Raw genomic sequence first — 21655 nt, 5'->3', positions numbered from 1 at the left:
TCACACAGTGAATGAATGAATGAATGAATCAGCACTTTGTTCTTGCAGGTTTCTCAGAGGACTTAACACAATGAAAAAAGAAAAGAATATGAATGAAACAGCATGCACTGAGGGTACAGGCTGCAGTGCTGTGTGTGAGAGGTGTGTACCTCAGGCGGTACAGGTCAGAGACACTCCTGCTGTCCATCAGGTCGTGGGCGATGACCTCAGCCAGGTGTAGGACAGGTAGAGTCAGGTGGGTTAGCGCACGTGAATTCAGCTCTTTCACCAGCAGGTCCAGGAAGTACAGAGTCTGAGTCTGATCCAGTCACAAAGCAACATGTACAAATGACTCACCTGGGTCTGAGTGAATAAACTCAGTCCAGTCTGAGTGAATAAGCACAAATTAGATTAAGTGAATAGACACATTTGGGTCTGAGTGAATGGACTCACCTAAGTCTAAATGAACAGACTCACCTGAATTTGAATCAATACTCACCCGAGTCATAATCAATAGACTCACTTGAGTCTAAATTAACAGACTCACCTGAATTTGAATCAATACTCAAATAATCAATAATCAATAGACTCAGCTGAGTCTGAGGGAATAGTCTCATTTCAGTCTGAGTGAGTCTCATCTACCTGAGAGGGACTGGGTGAGCAGTGAGTGAATGAACAGTGAACAGCGGGACCTGAGAGAGGCAGAAGGAGGCTCAGAGGAACAGACTTGCCTGGTTGCTGACGCTCAGTCGGTTGAGGGTTCGGGGGCTTCTGTCGCGCCTGAAGGCCAGCCGCACCTCGGGGGGGCAGTCGTACCGCGCCCACTCCTCCGGGCCGGGGGGCGGGACTTCCACCGGGACCTCCGCGGCGCCCTTCCGTTTGGGCTTCTCCTCAGGGGGCTGTCCCGGGGACAGGACAGGATGCGATCAGGACACACAGAGTTACTGTTGAGGCTGCTCTGACCAGTACCAGTACATCAGGCTTGCCTCTACCCCTGAATATGTAGCATCAGCGCTACTATATGCTAAGTGTCTGTGGTGCTTCTCTGAGGCGATGGCTGAAGTGAGCTTTGCCCGTATGTGAGCTGAAAGCAGTCAGGGACAGGCCTGTATGTGAGCAGTGAGGGACAGGCCTGTATGTGAGCAGTGAGGGACAGGCCTGTATGTGAGCAGTGAGGGACAGGCCTGTATGTGAGCAGTGAGAGACAGGCCTGTATGTGAGCAGTGAGGGACAGGCCTGTATGTGAGCAGTGAGGGACAGGCCTGTATGTGAGCAGTGAGGGACAGGCCTGTATGTGAGCAGTGAGGGACAGGCCTGTATGTGAGCAGTGAGGGACAGGCCTGTATGTGAGCAGTGAGGGACAGGCCTGTATGTGAGCAGTGAGGGACAGGCCTGTATGTGAGCAGTGAGGGACAGGCCTGTATGTGAGCGGTGAGGGACAGGCCTGTATGTGAGCAGTCAGGGACAGGCCTGTATGTGAGCAGTGAGGGACAGGCCTGTATGTGAGCAGTGAGGGACAGGCCTGTATGTGAGCAGTGAGGGACAGGCCTGTATGTGAGCAGTCAGGGACAGGCCTGTATGTGAGCAGTCAGGGACAGGCCTGTATCATAGCAGTGAGGGACAGGCCTGTATGTGAGCAGTGAGGGACAGGCCTGTATGTGAGCACTGAGGGACAGGCCTGTATGTGAGCAGTCAGGGACAGGCCTGTATGTGAGCAGTGAGGGACAGGCCTGTATGTGAGCACTGAGGGACAGGCCTGTATGTGAGCAGTGAGGGACAGGCCTGTATGTGAGCAGTCAGGGACAGGCCTGTATGTGAGCAGTCAGGGACAGGCCTGTATCATAGCAGTGAGGGACAGGCCTGTATGTGAGCAGTGAGGGACAGGCCTGTATGTGAGCACTGAGGGACAGGCCTGTATGTGAGCAGTGAGGGACAGGCCTGTATGTGAGCACTGAGGGACAGGCCTGTATGTGAGCACTGAGGGACAGGCCTGTATGTGAGCAGTGAGGGACAGGCCTGTATGTGAGCAGTGAGGGACAGGCCTGTATGTGAGCAGTCAGGGACAGGCCTATATGTGAGCAGTGAGGGACATGCCCCTGGTCCACACCTCTTTGGTCTTCTTGTCTTTGTCTCTCTTTGCTGAGGCTGAGGGAGGGGCCTGACTGTCCATCCCGTCTGTGATCACGTCACCTGCAGCGCCCAGAGACACCTGCAGGGGGCAGAGCAGCAGAACACTCACATACCAGTACACACACACACACACACGCACAATACACACTCACCACACACAGACTCACCGACACATCCACACACATTCGGCAGCGTAGGGGCGGACTGTAGCGTAGTGGTTAAGGTAAATGACTGGGACACGCAAGGTCGCTGGTTCGATCCCTGGTGTAGCCACAATAAGATCCGCACAGCCGTTGGGCCCTTGAGCAAGGCCCGTAACCCTGCATTGCTCCAGGGGAGGATTGTCTCCTGCTTAGTATAATCAACTGTACGTCGCTCTGGATAAGAGCGTCTGCCAAATGCCATTAATGTAATTAATGTAACATTCATCACACACACACACAATAAACACTCTGACTGATGTGCCGCACTCCCTCTCTCTCTTGCTCTCTCTCACACACACACACACACACACACTTTCACACCTAATAACAGCAGTGTGAAATGGCTCCCTCTGTGTGTACCTGCCAGATGCGCAGGGCGCAGGTGTAGGCCAGCAGGCAGTGCTGCAGGTGAGCGGGGGCCCCGCCCGTCACAGAGGCCAGCAGGGTGTGGACCCTGAGCAGCCCCTCCAGCTGACGAACGTCCCTCAGGGCAGACAGAGTGAGGCTGGGAGACTCTCCCTTCAGTGGCCCGTCTGCAGGGGAGACGCAGATACACTCTGCTCACATCCAGAGACACACACACGCGTCATTCACATATAAACACATAGACACACACACACGCGTCATTCACATATAAACACATAGACACACACACACGTCATTCACATACAGAGACACACACACACACACAGGCGTCATTCACATATAAACACACACACACACACACGTCATTCACATACAGAGACACACACACACACACACACACACACACACACACATCATTCACATAGAGAGACACACACACGTCATTCACATACAGAGACACACGCACACAGACACACACACACACGTCATTCACATACAGAGACACACACACACACGTCATTCACATACAGAGACACACGCACACAGACACACGTCATTCACATACAGAGACACACGCACACACACACACGTCATTCACATACAGAGACACACACACACACACACACACGTCATTCACATACAGAGACACACACACACACACACACACACACACATCATTCACATAGAGAGACACACACACGTCATTCACATACAGAGACACACGCACACAGACACACACACACACGTCATTCACATACAGAGACACACACACACACGTCATTCACATACAGAGACACACGCACACAGACACACGTCATTCACATACAGAGACACACGCACACACACACACGTCATTCACATACAGAGACACACACACACACACACACACGTCATTCACATACAGAGACACACACACGTCATTCACATACAGACACACACACACACACACACACACACTAAAAGAGGTATAAAGCACAGTAAAGCAGTGTCATTCTCTGAATACCTGTCAGGGGAGCCTTCAGCTCCTCACTGTCTTCCTGCTTCCTGGTCTCAGATCCAGAATCTTCTGAACAGCAGACAATAAAGAGCAGAAATAAGAGCAATTCATAAACACATACAGGCCAGACTTACAGTAGCAGTAGCAGTAGTCTGGAACATAAGGGTACTAAGAGACAGTGTGTCATGAAGGTGTTGAACAATTGTGACAGTGGTGTTGCCGTGGGGACAGTGCGGCGTAGTCAGGGGAACAGGGGAACAGTGTAACAGTGCCATACCGGGGTCCTGCTGGTCTGCAGCCTGCATGAGCAGCAGGATGTCCTCTGCCTGGCGGATGGAGCTCAGGGCCTCAGCCGCGGGGAAGTGGGCCCAGTACAGCCACTCCCCAAACTCCAGCAGGTACTCCACTTTCTGCCAGCGACTGCTCGCACTCTGGGTACACAAAACCAAATAACGGTGAACGGCTTTCACTGAACAAAAACATCACTCACTGGAGATATTAAATCTTAGGTTTAAAAAACAGTCTTCAAAAGCTGTTTCTGAAAACGTCCTTTTCTTACAGCGTGTGACCTCTCATCCTTCTCTGAGCTGGGAAATGTTCGGGAAAAAAATGCGGGATTTGATGGCGTCCTTGTTAAAAAGCCTCTTTTGAAATGAGAACGCCGTTTTTGGGCCTGTGCTGCTTTTCGATTGATGACAAATTCCTTTCGGGAAGGAGATATCATTACTGTTTCATTGTCGTACACACAGACGACTGGCCTCTCCAGAGTAGCTTTCGCTCCTAGGCCATGTTCCAGCGTGCTAAAATAATGCGTCTCTACACTAATATATTCACAACGTAATGCAATACTGGTGCCGGTGGAACCGCGGAAACACATGCGCGTCTTAAGATAGCACGGCGTAATGCAGGGGAATACACACGCAGGATGCGGCCGAAGATGAAAAATATATGAGCGGTGTCTCTTGAGGGAAGTGAGCCTCTGTTCTGAGGGACTGTGAGCTCTGCATTATGAATGAGGAGGCCTTGGGAGTGACAGCTCCATGTTTCCACAGTGACGCAGGGTCGCCGAGGCCCCGCCCACAGGGACGACCGGGAAACGTCCGAGCGTGTGAAAAGTGCGCTGTGTTAAACTGTGCTAAACGGCATAGCCTGCGCGTAGCCGCGTTCCCTACAGTGTAGCCTACGGCGTAGCCTGACGCCCACCTCCTCTGAAACGCAACTATGCGTCACACCCTACGTTGGGAACGTAGATTCTGCGTAGATTCGCCGCAGAAGTGTAAACCGGGCTTTAGGGAGTCCAACACATCCTGTGTGTGAAAAGTGTGCTGTGTTAGGGTGTCCAACACATCCTGTGTGTGAGAAGTGTGCTGTGTTAGGGAGTCCAACACATCCTGTGTGTGAGAAGTGTGCTGTGTTAGGGAGTCCAACACATCCTGTGTGTGAAAAGTGTGCTGTGTTAGGGAGTTCAACACATCCTGTGTGTGAGAAGTGTGCTGTGTTAGGGAGTTCAACACATCCTGTGTGTGAGAAGTGTGCTGTGTTAGGGAGTCCAACACATCCTGTGTGTGAAAAGTGTGCTGTGTTAGGGAGTTCAACACATCCTGTGTGTGAGAAGTGTGCTGTGTTAGGGAGTTCAACACATCCTGTGTGTGAGAAGTGTGCTGTGTTAGGGAGTTCAACACATCCTGTGTGTGAGAAGTGTGCTGTGTTAGGGAGTTCAACACATCCTGTGTGTGAAGTGTGCTGTGTTAGGGAGTCCAACACATCCTGTGTGTGAGAAGTGTGCTGTGTTAGGGAGTTCAACACATCCTGTGTGTGCTGTCTTGTGGAACCCTTAGAAGCCTCAACTAAGTCCTGTGAGGACCCCCACAAAACAGCAATATATAAAACAATAAGAGCACAAGAAAGTATAATCATGAGTACAGACCACATGGCTCTGCAATCCTGAAAATTTATGTGTGCTACTGTACTGTAACTAAAAATGATTCGGGAGCACATCTAATCGGGATGCATTAGTGTGCTCCTTAACTGTGCTTCATGGAAATAATGTTAGCATAAAGCTGCAGCCCATACATCATGTCTTCTAGAAGCATGTGATCTTTAATACTTATAGCCACATGATTAAATGTGAAATCTTCCATTTAAGGAACGTAGCTAGAAGCATTTAATCTTTGCTGTTGAATATATTGTCTATTTATATATTTGCTATTAAAACACATGACAGGCAGTGTTTGACACAATGTGACAATCATTTTAATGTATTTGTGCTTTTAATGTCAAATAACCTTCAGCGTTTGAGGAGACATAAATGAAATCAGTTGAAATTAAATATTTAACAAATATAATGATACAAATAATGAAATCTTTATGTGATAGTGTGGGAGTGTAGTTGTACCTGTAGGGGTGTGATGTGGTTGTGATGTGGTTGTATCTGCAGGGATATGATGTGGTTGTTGTGATGTGGTTGTATCTGTAGGGATGTGATGTGGTTGTATCTGTAGGGGTGTGATGTGGTTGTATCTGTAGGGGTGTGATGTGGTTGTTGTGATGTGGTTGTATCTGTAGGGATGTGATGTGGTTGTATCTGTAGAGGTGTGATGTGGTTGTATCTGCAGGGATATGATGTGGTTGTTTTGATGTGGTTGTATCTGTAGGGATGTGATGTGGTTGTATCTGTAGGGATGTGATGTGGTTGTATCTGTAGGGGTGTGATGTGGTTGTACCTGTAGGGGTGTGATGTGGTTGTACCTGTAGGGGTGTGATGTGGTTGTACCTGTAGGGATGTGATGTGGTTGTATCTGTAGGGGTGTGATGTGGTTGTATCTGCAGGGATATGATGTGGTTGTTGTGATGTGGTTGTATCTGTAGGGATGTGATGTGGTTGTATCTGTAGGAGTGTGATGTGGTTGTATCTGTAGGGGTGTGATGTGGTTGTACCTGTAGGGATGTGATGTGGTTGTTGTGATGTGGTTGTATCTGTAGGGATGTGATGTGGTTGTATCTGTAGAGGTGTGATGTGGTTGTATCTGCAGGGATATGATGTGGTTGTTGTGATGTGGTTGTATCTGTAGGGATGTGATGTGGTTGTATCTGTAGGGGTGTGATGTGGTTGTACCTGTAGGGATGTGATGTGGTTGTATCTGTAGGGGTGTGATGTGGTTGTATCTGCAGGGATATGATGTGGTTGTTGTGATGTGGTTGTATCTGTAGGGATGTGATGTGGTTGTATCTGTAGGGATGTGATGTGGTTGTTGTGATGTGGTTGTATCTGTAGGGATGTGATGTGGTTGTATCTGTAGAGGTGTGATGTGGTTGTATCTGTAGGGGTGTGATGTGGTTGTACCTGTAGGGGTGTGATGTGGTTGTGATGAGGTTGTATCTGTAGGGGTGTAATGTGGTTGTACCTGTAGTGGTGTGATGTGGTTGTGATGTGGTTGTACCTGTAGGGGTGTGATGTGGTTGTACCTGTAGGAGTGTGATGTGGTTGTGATGAGGTTGTATCTGTAGGGGTGTGATGTGGTTGTGATGAGGTTGTACCTGTAGGGGTGTGATGTGGCTGTACCTGTAGGGGTGTGATGTGGCTGTACCAGTAGGGGTGTGATGTGGTTGTACCTGTAGGGGTGTAATGTGGTTGTACCTGTAGGGGTGTGATGTGGTTGTACCTGTAGGGGTGTGATGAGGTTGTACCTGTAGGGGTGTGATGTGGTTGTATCTGTAGGGGTGTGATGTGGTTGTACCTGTAGGGATGTGATGTGGGTGTGATGTGGTTGTACCTGTAGGGATGTGATGGCGTTGCGGTAGCAGGTCACTCTGTGTTCCTGCACAGCGGAGCAGTGGGCCAGGTGGTGCCACATATGGGACAGGCACTCCTCTCCCTCATCCCCAAAACGCTGCATGTCTATGAGCAAGGTCTCCCCCAGCCTGGCCCGGGCCATTGCACGCTGCTTGAAGAGAAGCCTGTAAGGACACACACAGACACGCGCACACACAGGCACACGCACACACACACACACACACACACACACACACACACACACACACATTACATTAATGGCATTTGGCAGACGCTCTTATCCAGAGCGACATACAGTTGATTCGACTAAGACTAAGACAATCCTCCCCTGGAGCAATAGGGTTAAGGGCCTTGCTCAAGGGCCCAACGGCTGTGCAGATCTTATTCTGGCTACACCAGGATTAGAACCACCGACCTTACATGTCCCAGTCATTTACCTTAACCACTATGCTGCAGGCCACCCACCCACGCACACACGCACACACGCACGCACGCACGCACACGGCTGTTTAAAGAGCAGACTGTCGACACACATAGGGCTTGTGTAAGATGGCTCAGAGCACTGTGCAGTAGGAGTGTATTTCCCTCTCTGTACAGAAAGACTAGATCATTACTCTCCATTAACACACATTAAAAAGCATTGGGTTTGATGTGCACTCAGTGGGGGGTATGTTAGCCTGAGAATACCCCACTCCCCTACCCCCTCCCCTCCTTCCTACAGCAGGTTCCCATGGGAACACATCCCCTGCTCAATAGGGGGTCTGCGATTAAGACCACAGCCACAGACAGACAAAACATCACAGGGACCAGCATACGCATCTTTTCTTTTCAAACTGATCCTGGATCAGCTGTTCAAGCTAAAACGAGTTTCTGGTTTAGGGGCTGTGCAAGCTAAAGCTGATCCTAGATCAGGTGGATTATCACTCACAGCCTGTGCTTGGTCCGGGGCATTTCTCTGACCGCCTGGTCCAGCACCTTCAGCCCTGCCCGCCAGTCATTCCTGTCGCCATGGATACAGAAGAGGAGGCCATAGAACGCAGCTCTCAGAGTTAGGTCATCGCCTCGTGTGACAGCACCTACACAGAGAAAATAGTTTTATCCAATCAAATTTAACCTACAGCTGGTACATTGTATGGCAGTGGTTTAATTAAAGGGAACTTATAATAATCCACACTTGACATTTCCATTAAGACTGAAGTGTTTCCCATTCCCAACCAATCAGGTTTTCTCGCAAGGAGAGTGCAAGATGGCTCCATTACCACTGACCAATGACAGGGTGGCACAGGGGTGATCTGTTGAACGCCGACTCACTCACACTCACCCGAAATCTCCAGACTGGGGATCCCCGCACCCAGGGAGGACTCTGAGGCCAGTTTCACTGGGATCCTGGCTCCCTCATCCTGGGAGAGAGGCAGAGAGAGTAGCTGTGAATGATGGGGGGCAGGGTCACACAGAGGTGAGGGAACTAGGCCACAGATCCAAGCTGCTCTATGTGGAAAGCTACGCAACCCTAATGGCTTCAGTAAGTATTCAGTTGTATGAGAGACGGAATTAAAACAGTGTTGAAAGGATTCAGAACAGCATCTGCCAAACCAACACATAATGTGATGTAAATAACTAAACACCATAAGGCACAGAACGTACCATACAGACTGCTGCAGAGGGGAGCACAGAAGCCCTGACAGAGACTGTGTGAGAGAGGGGGGGACCCACCTTTCCCTCTGTAGAGCTGGTACTGGCCATGGATCTGAGGATCTTCTCTACAGAGCTCTGGAGCTGCTGTCTGTCCTGGGGGGTCCGCAGCAGGGGCAGGCAGGAGTTCCAGTAGTGCCTGGCCCCCACCATGCACAGGGCCTGGCTGCCAGCCTTCTCCCCGTAGCTAAACGCAAGAGCCAGAGGTACTACTACCAAACTGATACCCAACATACACTACTCCATAACGCATGATACTCAACACAAACTACACCATACCTCCTGATACATAACACGCATTAACGTACAACACTTTAAACAAACAGGCTGGGCTGTGTGGCCCGGTGGCCCGGTGGGTGTAGTGTTATGGGGGGATTAAGGCTCACCTCACACTGGACTGCAGGGTGTGGAGAGCTTCTCTGTACAGGCCAGGATGTCCCTTTGACTTCTGCAGCAAACTCTGCCCCCTCAAACAGGCCACGCTGCTCAGCATCTCGTACAGCTGTCTGCTGCTGTACCTGTAGGAACAGCCACAGGATGCCACTGAAGTGCTCTGTCTACATTATGGAGTGGAGCCAGGAAAAGATGACAGGAGCATATCTCTCTCTCTCTCTCTCTGCTGCTGTGTCCTCTGCTGTTTCTACAGCACACAGGTGTTTCAGTGGTCTGGGAGAGCGTCAGCAGCTGATAGCAGTTGCCTCATTACTGGGCTCTGTAAGAGGCATCAGCCTTGCTCTTACCCTCCCTTAATGTGTGGTGGATTATTCTGTCGTTTAAATTGAGGCAATAGAAGGCAGTTAGCCAAGCGGTGTTCCTTTTCCATTTTTCTGTTTATGGAAGAGTTCTCTCTGTTCACCATGTGGCATCTCTGTCTATATCTACAATCTCTCTCCATCTCCAGTAATATAAAAATAAACTACAATAATGATTATACTGTACATGCATACACGCCATACAGTATAGTAATGAAATTATTTAAAGAGCGCTTTCCAGTATGAACATGTAATTATCCTGAATTGCCACTAGAGGGCCTTTCTACACCATGATGTTCTAAACGCAGCCCGTATGCTGAATGAACACAGAATAAAGGCAGCAGTTTGAACAGCACCATCAGGGCACATAACCGCTCTGCATCGCCAACGCTACATTAGAGACGTCTGCGTTCCCTGCATTTAGACGTGTCTCAGACTGTCTCGGGAGGGGAATATGGAGGAAGTAACACAAACACGAAGCTGTTTGTTGGAAATCTGGGTTGTTAATTGAGGAAATGGAACGATATTCAGGACTGATGCCAACATTTTCAGAGCCGCTCACAACCGTAACGGATGAGTGTCTTATGATGTCAGAGCTGTATCAATAAAGCAGGATTTCATATGAAAATATGAGTTATCAGGATGAGCGGAGTTCCATTTAATTGAATTTCTTCATTTTGAAACCTGCGGTGGAGTCACATCACTCTGGAGAAATGATGGAAACTCACAGAGCGAGGCTCGTGATCTTCAGCTTCTTCAAGGCCTGTGCTTCCAGCCGCAGTGCATTCTGGGAGCAGGTGATCACAAGCTCCTGTTCTTGGGCCTGGTGGGAGAAATGGGCCAGGTGTGTCCACACCTGCAGCTCCACCAGAGGCTCCGCCCACACGCACTCAGTCGCCATTCTCACCAGCTGGAGAGAGAAGCGTCCGGAACAATGGTCAGAGCGCTGTCATCTGCAGCCCGGAGGCTCACGGGAACCCCCCTCTTTAATCCAATCCCGCCTGTGAGCATGTTTCTTCAGAAAATGCAGAAAATTCAAACAGCATAACATCACCACCAAGACCTGTTAGTCATAATCCCTATGTGTAAGAACTCACCACATGAATTTGCAATAGACAACATCAAATTTTTAAACTCATTGATTTTTTTAACTCACCCGAGTTCACAATAGAGAACATCACATTTTTCAAACTATGTTGACTTCCTGAATAGGACTTGGATGACTCACATTTCTGAGAGTTTTTGACTTTGACAAGTGTAACAGAACAAACCTGAATATAACTATTGTTCATTATATATTCCATAAGCTGGACAGTCCCCTACATCTCCCTCACTTCTCCACATCATTACATCCAGACACAACATCAAATGGTAATGGAGACACATGAGAGAGCAGCACAGTGTAGATACAAGATGTACAGACAGTCTCTGCAGTCTCCTGACTCTGGGAGCTAGTCTAAGGAGGGCCAGCCTATGTAAAGGTAGCCTTAACGGAGCTAGCCTTAGTGGAGCTAGCCTTTCCGGAGCTAGCCTTAGCAGAGCTAGCCTCAGCAGAGCCTCACCTCTCCTGCACTGGGAACAGAGAACTCCATTAACCTGGAGCTGGAGTTACACACCAGCATCTCCACGCTCACCAACACACGCCACAGTGCTGTCACCTCTGTGCTCTTACTCTGGAGGATAAACACAGTTACCACACGCATGTACACACATGCACACACACACACACACAATGTTTAATTTTAAACATTTCATGTCTTATACTTTTATTGAAAAGTGCATCTTTTACCCATTGTTTACAACTGTGAGTTGTCAGTTTCCATTACAGTAATTTGTCTACTCATTTGGTTTGTTTCCTTCAATTTCCTCATTTTGTTTGCTTATGTATATATGTCAGGGCCCTCTTGAAAATGTCAATGGGGTTTTCCTGGTAAAATAAAGGTGAATAAATAATAATAAATAACCACCCACGCATACCTCCTCCTCGAAGTCCAGTTTCTGCCCTATCTGTTGCTGAAGCAGCTGCTTGGTCCGGACCCAAGTCCCGATGACCCGTTTCCGCGTGGCGACGGACACGGAGTCTGCCGACGCGCTCCCGTTGGTGAGACGCAGAGCGTACTCGCACAGCTGACACAAAACGACAGAACAACAACCGTGAACGCAAAGAGCCACAACCCAATACTCCAGCTGCACAACTACAAAAACCACATTCTGTGAGAGCACTGTTTCAAACCACCGGGAAAACAGAACTGCTATTTGACAGCACTAAATTCACTCTAAGCCCTCTAATAAAACTCCACTGATTCTTCTGTGGGCGAAGATTTAACTTCACAGAGCTGCACAGATTTGACTTATCAATGCGGCTCAGTTTCCAGTTTTAGGCAGGAAGCTCGGCGGTTTATGAAGTGGTAAATTTGCAAAGCTGATCAGCTTAGGTGAGGAGATGGAGTAACGCAAATTCTACAGTGAGTTTTCAGCTGGAAGGAGGACCAGCAGGCACTGCTGCAGCCCTTTAGCTGCTGGTATAAAAAGCAGGTTAGCTCTCCAGATGAGATGCAGTTTACCTCACTGTCCATTAACTGTCTGCTTGTTTTCATTTGCTGTGTGTGGGGGGATGTGGGATGGCAGGAATGTCAAAATATTGATATTGATATTGCTCCGTGTCAGCAATAATAGTTAGCCGCCATATTTGGAGGCTGTACCACCAATCATCCTGCAAGTGTCCATGTCATTATTCTGTACTGTGTGTCTATGCCCTTTATTGAATGTAGACTTGTATGTGTGTCTGTGCCAGTATCCTTGTTGTAAACAGGCCTGAGCAGCTGCTTCAGCAGGGCCACTCCTCTCACCTCCAGGGCCTTCCTCACATCCAGAGTGCCCCCTGGCTCCAGAGGCTGTCCCAGCACACTGCCCCGTTTCTCTGCCACCTTCCTGGCCCGGCTGGGCGGGGCCCTCTCGCTGTCCTGGGTCTCTGGAGCAGGCTCGCTGGGCGAGGGGATCCAGGGCTGGGTCAGACCCTGAGCCACTGAGTTACACAGCAGAGCCAGCAGCTGCACCTGCCTGTGCAAACACAAACACACACACACCTCAAAATAAAGCATAGGCACACACACACATATAATACAGGCAGCCTGTAGCGTAGTGGTTAAGGTAAATGACTGGGACACGCAAGGTCGGTGGTTCTAATCCCGGTGTAGCCACAATAAGATCCGCACAGCTGTTGGGGTCTTGAGCAAGGCCCTTAACCCTGCATTGCTCCAGGGGAGGATTGTCTCCTGCTTAGTCAAATCAGCGGTACGTCGCTCTGGATAAGAGTGTCTGCCAAAATGCCAATCATGTAACACACATATACACACTCTCACAAGCATACACAACCCACATCTCAAAAAAAGCACAGCCCATGTATAAAAACGGATCACAAATCTTTGATGATTTATTCTTTTTAAGTACAGAATGAGGCATTAGACAGGGAGAGGACCCACCCAGAGTGGCCTGTCTTTTTCAGCAGCTCGATCAGAGTCTGAAAGGTGACCACCAGGTGGCGCTGTCCCCCCGAGGCCAGGGCGTGGCTGTTATAGTTCCACAGGTACACCGCCGCGTTGGAGACGATCCAGGCCTCGCCAAGCTCCGCCCCCAGCTCCGCCGCACGCAGGAAGTTATCCGTGGCGTACGCTGAGAGGTTCTGAACCCAGTCTCTGTGAGAGGGACCCCGAAAAACGACATCTCGATCAGCTTGGGCGAGGCTTCTAGAATGATCCATACTGACCGCGGGATCAGTCCTAATGCAGAGCCAAACACAGACTATGTGAGAATTCAACTGGGGAGAATTAACAAAAACTCCTATCTTTTCTATAAGTGGTACAGAATGGCTAATGACCATAGCAAGACAGTGAATTTGGTTTATTGTATGTTCTAAAAGGTGGCATCTCCTTGTATTCATCTCCTTGTACTCCTTGTTCTACATAGAAGACCACTCCCTACAATAACAACCATCCACAACACTTCAAACAGTGACCTAGTTTATGATGCAGCAAAGTTCAGCCGTTCTTCACAGCCAAATATCATTTTATTGGGTAAATATTTTATTGGGTAAATTAATACCCACTCTCAAAACATTTCAATTGCTATGATTGGTATTTTCCTGTTTACAGTTACGGAAATTCAGGAAAGTAAAGTTTGCATTCCTCTGATTCATGCAAATGTATAATCGAGAACGGTCCTTTACTGTCAGGATATTATTTTCTCCCGCAAAGGAATGTTGACAGTTTACTGCCTTATTAATGTATTATGTTATTGTGATTTTCCACAAATAACTGTTTTTTTATGTCTCGCAGGATATTATTAAAAATATATGCCTGTCAGAGTTAATGTGATTTGAAATCTCCTGTCAGACTGTGACATCAAACACATTGGGAGGCGGTACCAAGAGAAGCCAGGGCTATAAATGAAATGTCTCAGAAAATCACAAACAGATCTGTCAGCTTATAGCTGTATCTGTATCTGACCATGAGCATGAATCCTCCCCATCCTATTAACATCCATTTCAAAAAGGATCTGGTTCCTTTCAGCCGACCTGGGTTCACATCGTATTTGTGATGGATTCAAATGCTTTTTTTCTGCATCTGTCTAAGCTTGCCTGGTGTATTGGAACAATTAAAATAATCTCAAAAGTGTAAACGCCCACCTGGTCCTTCAGCAATGGCATAAAACCATAGAATTATAGAAGGCTGATGTGGACAGTGTGTACATAAGTGTTAAATATCTAGCTTTAAAAACAAAAAAAAACTAAAAAACTAAAACTAAATGAAAAATGACTATGGAAGAAACTATGTAAATAATATTCCTGCTCTAGCCACTCTGGAAAGATGATGTCAGGATGATGCTGCCATTGGCAAAGTACACAAAAAAACCAAGCATTGCAAAAATGTTCACATTTTAATAAGCAATGAGCAAAGTTTGCCCTGTGACAGGTGTATCAAAGTGACAAAACTGCATTCAAAAGCTGACTCAAACAACATGAATGCCAATCGGGTACTAAGTTTCTGGGGTTATGAAGCAAGTACTCAAACTAAAAAAGATGACAAGGAAGAGAAAAGAGACAGAGAAGTCAGGCAGGGAAGGTAAACACAGACAGGGCTTTGTTACAATTCTGCTTAAGAATGCAAAAACCGCATTTGATGATCAAACGGGGCACTGTTCCATTTTCAGCATCTTAACAGACAATGAAAGAAACACCGTAACAGAACGTCATCAGCAGGGTCAGCTATAAATGTACTATAGGCTACCAGCTATTTTTCTGATTCAATGGGAATCTTTTTATGGAAAGGTTTATTTTTCACAACATTTCTTTACACTTGATAGAATGGATTAAAGTGGATGTACAGAATGATTAACGTAGTGCATAACAATAGCATCCATCACCATTTGGCCAAGACCTTATTGGTACTTTTTTCGTTTTTGATCAGGAACTGGCACTAATTACCGTAAAACAGCTATTGCTATCAATCAAGTGCCATTGAAAGCATTGTAAATGAGGAAATGAGAGTTAGTCATTGTCATTCCAGCCGCTGAAACTTTGAGGCGACACTGACAGGAGTTACCTGTAGGCGGTCCACAGCGCATCGTCCTCCTGATGGCCGGAGGCGCCCTCTGCTGGCCGCTTCGCTCTCTGCGGCGGCGGGACGGGCGCTGCGTTGAGCTGAACGCCTTCCACACGCAGCTTCTGCACTGTGGCCTGGCACAGGATCAGCACAGAACAGCCTCCTTTCACACGGCTCATACATCTTAAACCGGCGTGAACAATATTTTCATAACATAAACAGACAGGCATAAAACACAGATTGTTGAGGGGAAGGGAGTGAGTGGGTGGGGCTATGGGCAATGAGAGTGGATGGGACTGACATGGGTTGGCCTGAGTAGGGGGAGTGGGTGTGGCTAGAGGCAGTGGTGAATGGGAAGCGATGTATGGCAGAGGGTGGGGCTATGAGCAGAGAGAGGGAGAGGGTGGGGCTATGAGCAGAGGGAGAGGGTGGGGCTATGAGCAGAGAGAGAGGGTGGGGCTATGAGCAGAGGGAGGGAGTGGGGCTATGAGCAGAGAGAGAGGGTGGGGCTATGAGCAGAGGGAGGGAGTGGGCGGGGCTATGAGCAGAGGGAGAGGGTGGGGTTATGAGCAGAGGGAGGGAGTGGGTGGGGCTATGAGCAGAGGGAGAGGGTGGGGCTATGAGCAGAGAGAGAGGGTGGGGCTATGAGCAGAGGGAGAGGGTGGGGCTATGAGCAGAGAGAGGGAGAGGGTGGGGCTATGAGCAGAGGGAGAGGGTGGGGTTATGAGCAGAGGGAGGGAGTGGGCGGGGCTATGAGCAGAGGGAGAGGGTGGGGTTATGAGCAGAGGGAGGGAGTGGGTGGGGCTATGAGCAGAGGGAGAGGGTGGGGCTATGAGCAGATGGAGGGAGAGGGTGGGGCTATGAGCAGAGGGAGGGAGTGGGCGGGGCTATGAGCAGAGGGAGAGGGTGGGGCTATGAGCAGAGAGAGGGAGAGGGCGGGGCTTACCTCTGCGTTGATGAAGTGGACCTCAGCCAATAGGCGGAGCAGGTCTCTCTCAGTAGCGCAGATGAGACTCCCTCTGCGGCTGGTGTCCGCTGAACTCTCCCCCTCCTTACTCTCCCCTGCAGGGAAGAGGAGGGGCGCTCTAGTGGAGAAACGCCTGCAGCTACACCAGGGCTGACTAATGATTTCAGCCCCAGAAAGCACTGGAGAGTGTGACTAACTAAAGCCAGGCAAGCCCAGGGGATTTCACAAAGCCGGATAAAGAGGGTTGCCTAACGACTGTCACAAAATGTTGAATTTTTTGGTGAAATCAACTGTTTGAAATTACATAGGTTTTACTGAACACTTCTGAAAGTTTGCCAGCGAACTTTTTAATCCTGTTTGGTGAGAAAACCCATCATGCAGGTCTCCAGGCTGGACCTGTAGCTGGGCTTTTGCTGGACTGGGGCCGGAAACTCACCGTTACTGATCGGCGTTTCCCGGCAGCTGTCGTCATGGAGAAGGCAGAACCGGCACGCCGCCCGGCACACGCTCCAGGCCTCCAGCTTCCTGGACACCTTTGCCAGCTCCGCCCACAGCCTCACTCTGGAGACAGACGCTTTATTTTCACACACACCCTCCCCCTACGCACGACACACACACTCATTCCACCTACACACCACACACACTCCTTCCTGTGCCGGAGCGCGGGGCTAAAAACAAGCGGCTCAATGTTTTTCATACTTGTTTACATGATTCTGGAGAACGTCTGGGGCTCAGTGCTTTAGACGTTATGCTCTCCCACTGAAAGCTGAACAATGCTTTAAGTACCGTAAGCCTCTTTCCACAGTACACCTGCAGGCTTAAAAGTTTTACGCCAACGCTGTACAAGATCGAAGGACAAATACAATGCTTGCTCGCTGCTAAGATACTGAGTCTAGGTTTTTTCAGTCCAAAAAGAATTCAGCGCTAATGCGCAACATTTTTAATGAACTGAGCACCATGCAGCTAAGACCTCTGCAAAGATCTGCTCTATTCAATCCCAGAATGCACAGCATATTGCAGTATATTCAGTAACACCACTATACTGTATCTCACGCAACAGTTCTGACTGAATGTAATGAATACCAGAAAAAATGGGAGGCTTATCTTGGGGCAAAATTCTGAAAATATCTCAAGGGTCATTGTTTCAGCAGTGGAATATCACTAATTTAAACTGGGAGGAGTGAATAATGCAGTGAAGTAACTGACGGATGGAGTGAACTGTGAAACATTAATCACAATCGGAGCTGGTGTCGCACCTCTCCGGATCCTTCCGGTCCCCCTGTCTCCTCAGGTGGCCCTCTGCCTGCTGCACGCCGACCGTGTGGTGCTGGGCCTTCGCCGCCAGCTGGCTGACCGCAGTCCCTGCAGCACCGCCTGGGGCCACCGCAGAGATCCCAGAAGAAGAGAGGAAGTTAAAAGTACGGTCCATCGTACAGCACTGTACTTACCGAGATACTGGAATACAGAGCGTACACCATTACAGGTGGACAGCCAGGAATGGTGTGTGCATGCACACACACACACGCGCACACACACACACAGAAGTAACCTATAATAACCCTTCCCTTGTTTTCCACCAACACGCCACGAATCTGAAGTCTTCTTTCTGAGCGCCGGCTCCTTCTGACTGACGTTCCCGCTGTATAAGCGTAGGAACTATTCCTTTGATTCGGCGGTTCAAAGAGGGAGGGAGAGGGGGGGAACGATCAAAGCGCCGGGTCTGAAGGGCGGCAGTGTCTCGGCACCGCAGACCTCTGAGCCCGTGTCAGAGAGCTGGAGAGAGCCGTCTTCCCTGCCGACACCGCCGGTGACAGTCAGAACAGCTCACTCCACCGAGTCACGGCTGCAGACCGAGGTCCCCCCCCCGCCACCCCCGCCACCCGTCCTCGAACGACAGCGCTCCTTTTTAGTCTCTGTCACCCGAAACGGTTGCTCTGGAAACAGCAGGGTCGGCGTGGAGTAGGGGAGGCTGAGTCTAAGTAGGCTCAGCTCTGTCGTATGCAGTTAGGGGTGATGCGCAGTGATCATTGTGTCGGCCGTTGCATCAGTGTGCCGGGGCACATCTAAACAGATGCATGTGTTACACAATGTCCCCGCGGTCTCTTTTCACCTGCATCCCAGCTTCTCGCACGGCGCTGCGGGAGGAAGTTTACCCACTTTACCTTTGGGGGCTTTGTCTGCGTCCAGGACGGCCCGAAACTCCTCCGGGGCCAGAGCTGTGCCCGCGTTCACCAGCATGGCCCGCACCTTCCTCCTGGAGTCCCTCGAGCCGGCTGTCCTGGCCTTGAGACAGGGAGGTGCCTCTGTTAGCCTTCAATGCCGGGGAGTCCTGTTTTCACCAGTAAACCTGAGCCGGGCTCCCTCTAAAACACTGACACGCCCCAGCTAACACAAAACTTTCTCACAATGTTGCTGCCTTGCAGTGGCAATCTTGTAACATTCAGAGACAGTACAATATAGTCACATTGTGAGCTTATTTTTTTGTGTCTAATCTAAAATAACTGAATTTAATCAAAATTGCACTAGCTGGGGTACAAGATCTCGTGCTAAGAATGTGGCACATGTCCCATGCTACTTTAAAAAGACATGTTACAGTTAAAATTGAATGTAGATTACAGTCGGTAACTGAGACTGAAATTCACCCCCCACCCCTCAATGATGCTAATTACGTAGCCTGAGATGAGATCAAGTTGTCTCCAATAGACTGAGCTGTGGTCAATAATCGGAACGTATGTGTCCAGTAGGCTGAGCTGTGTTCAATAACAGGAAGTACTGTGTCCAATAGGCTGAGCTGTGTTCAATAACAGGAAGTACTGTGTCCAATAGGCTGAGCTGTGTTCAATAACAGGAAGTACTGTGTCCAATAGGCTGAGCTGTGTTCAATAACAGGAAGTACTGTGTCCAATAGGCTGAGCTGTGTTCAATAACAGGAAGTACTGTGTCCAATAGGCTGAGCTGTGTTCAATAACAGGAAGTTCTGTGTCCAGTAGACTGAGCTGTGTTCAATAACAGGAAGTACTGTGTCCAATAGGCTGAGCTGTCTTCAGTAACAGGAAGTTCTGTGTCCAATAGGCTGAGCTGTCTTCAATAATAGGGAGTTCTTTATCGATTCATTTTCTGAGAGCATTACCTCAAATGAGCGGAGATTGAAAAATGAAAAGCGACTCCAGAACTCTATTACAGCACACAGAAATAGAGCAGCATGCTCGTTCATATTGAGCTGCAGATCAGTTGGTGAAAAGAACAGCTTGGGGTCCCTGTCACAGTACGGTAATGTGGTTATGACTGAGGTGGCTGTGGTTGTGGTGGTGTCAGTGGGTAAGGACATGAATGAGGCTGTGATTCTGGCTGGGTTCAGAGTTAGGATTCCACTGCGGTTGCGCTTCTGTTTGCCAACATATTTAGGAGCGTGCTTGTGCTTGACTTGAACGTTTTAGCCTCGTAATAAAACTTAAAATCTTATTTTTTCACTCAAATAGAAAGTATTAGCTTTGTCACTGCTTCCTTGACAAATGAAACTTCTAAAACCGTGCTGTATTTATTTTTGGTTTTTGAGTGAGTGGTTGAGTTCAGGGTCAGGTTTGTGCTGTAAGTGTGCGTAGGGTTACGGTTACGGTCACGGTCGCGGTTGCGGCGGACCTGCTGGATGATCATGGCGGCGCGGTCCTCGCTGCGTTCGGGCGTCTCGTACAGCAGGGCGCGCAGGCGCAGGGCATGCAGGTTGGCGCTCAGACGTTCCTGGTGCTCCCCCCTGGCGTCCAGACGCAGCGCCTTCTGCACATGCTCAATGGCGGCCTCTATGTGGTCCTCCTCCGCCTCCAACACACCCACCTCACTGTGCACCTGACACCGCAGGTCCAGCAGTGTACTGCAGCAAACACACAGTACTGAACACACACACTCAACACACAACACATACACTCAACACGCACTCATACACACAGACTGCACACTAGGCCTGTTCATTCTAAAATTATTTAAAAAGTGTGTGAAAATTCGGTTTGATTCAAATGAAAAACATTAGTACTTGAGAGTAAACAAACAGTGACATATTACATTTTTTTGCCTTCTAAACACGTCCCAAACCCTTCTCACTTAATAACATTGCCAAGATAAATGTAGCCCTCTATAGCACTGCGGCTATTTGTTTACAAATTAATTACACACACTCACACAACCGTGCACGCACACACACACACACACACACACACACTCGAGAGCACATACACGCACACACACCCACACACACACACCAATTTCATACAGTAGGCTAATCCCCCTGCTGTGTTGGCCATGTTGGGTATGCAAATGTTATGCGTTCATACTAAAACGCTACACCGGATTGGTGGATCTCGTCACCTGTTTGAGTCTTCCAGCACCTGGGCCAATCGCAGGAGCGGCTTTCTGATGCTCCGCCTCAGGTTGTGCTGGAGGAGGGGCAGACAGGCGTTCCACAGCGTGGCACACACCCCCTGCACAGTGTCTGCCCTGCCCACCCGCAGGGCGTTCTGCAGCAGCTGGTCCAGCCTGGACACCAGCTTCTGCTGGGCCTGAGCACACAACATATACCACCATTACCACCACATACCACCATAACACCTCCCATAACAGCCTGGCCTGAGCACACAACATATACCACCATTACCACCATATACCACCATAACACCTCCCATAACAGCCTGGCCTGCGCACACAACATATACCACCATTACCACCACATACCACCATAACACCTCCCATAACAGCCTGGCCTGAGCACACAACATATACCACCATTACCACCACATACCACTATCACACCTCCCATAACAGCCTGGCCTGAGCACACAACATATACCACCATTACCACCACATACCACCATAACACCTCCCATAACAGCCTGGCCTGAGCACACAACATATACCACCATTACCACCATTTACCACTATTACACCTCCCATAACAGTCTGGCCTGAGCACACACACATACACCACAGTACCTTCAGCATTCACTACAACACACGTACAGACACTTTTGATTCACTGCAGCCTGGTTTGAGCGCACAAACAGTAGAACATCATCAGAACTTCCACCCCAACTTCTACTGGAGAGTCAACACTGGCGAACAAAGGCCATAATTAAACTCAATCACGGGCACCCTGTCCTGTGACTGGATTATGGATTAAGCTCTCCAA

At 49.1% G+C, this 21655-nt stretch overlaps 1 protein-coding gene across 1 annotated transcript in view; it reads right to left on the bottom strand.

Annotated features, from left to right (window-relative positions):
- LOC133118612 (cilia- and flagella-associated protein 46) overlaps positions 1-21655 on the bottom strand; it is a 51500-nt gene that overhangs the window by 21373 nt on the left and 8472 nt on the right. The window contains exons 11-33 of the mRNA XM_061228725.1: positions 20839-21029; positions 20119-20347; positions 18642-18762; positions 17736-17853; positions 16916-17040; positions 16459-16574; positions 15513-15646; positions 13395-13607; positions 12762-12972; positions 11890-12039; positions 11475-11585; positions 10641-10822; positions 9547-9678; positions 9182-9347; positions 8790-8868; positions 8397-8544; positions 7449-7632; positions 3953-4106; positions 3682-3744; positions 2673-2845; positions 2087-2188; positions 711-878; positions 150-298 (exon numbers count right to left, since the gene is read on the bottom strand). Coding sequence (XP_061084709.1) covers positions 150-298; positions 711-878; positions 2087-2188; positions 2673-2845; positions 3682-3744; positions 3953-4106; positions 7449-7632; positions 8397-8544; positions 8790-8868; positions 9182-9347; positions 9547-9678; positions 10641-10822; positions 11475-11585; positions 11890-12039; positions 12762-12972; positions 13395-13607; positions 15513-15646; positions 16459-16574; positions 16916-17040; positions 17736-17853; positions 18642-18762; positions 20119-20347; positions 20839-21029 — 3419 coding nt within the window. The remainder of the gene's footprint in view (positions 1-149; positions 299-710; positions 879-2086; positions 2189-2672; positions 2846-3681; positions 3745-3952; positions 4107-7448; positions 7633-8396; positions 8545-8789; positions 8869-9181; positions 9348-9546; positions 9679-10640; positions 10823-11474; positions 11586-11889; positions 12040-12761; positions 12973-13394; positions 13608-15512; positions 15647-16458; positions 16575-16915; positions 17041-17735; positions 17854-18641; positions 18763-20118; positions 20348-20838; positions 21030-21655) is intronic.

The sequence above is a fragment of the Conger conger genome, chromosome 18, assembly GCF_963514075.1.
Source record: "Conger conger chromosome 18, fConCon1.1, whole genome shotgun sequence".
Classification (NCBI taxonomy): domain Eukaryota; kingdom Metazoa; phylum Chordata; class Actinopteri; order Anguilliformes; family Congridae; genus Conger; species Conger conger.
Note: the sequence above shows the minus strand (reverse complement) of the source record. Positions and strands in the feature narration are given on the sequence as shown.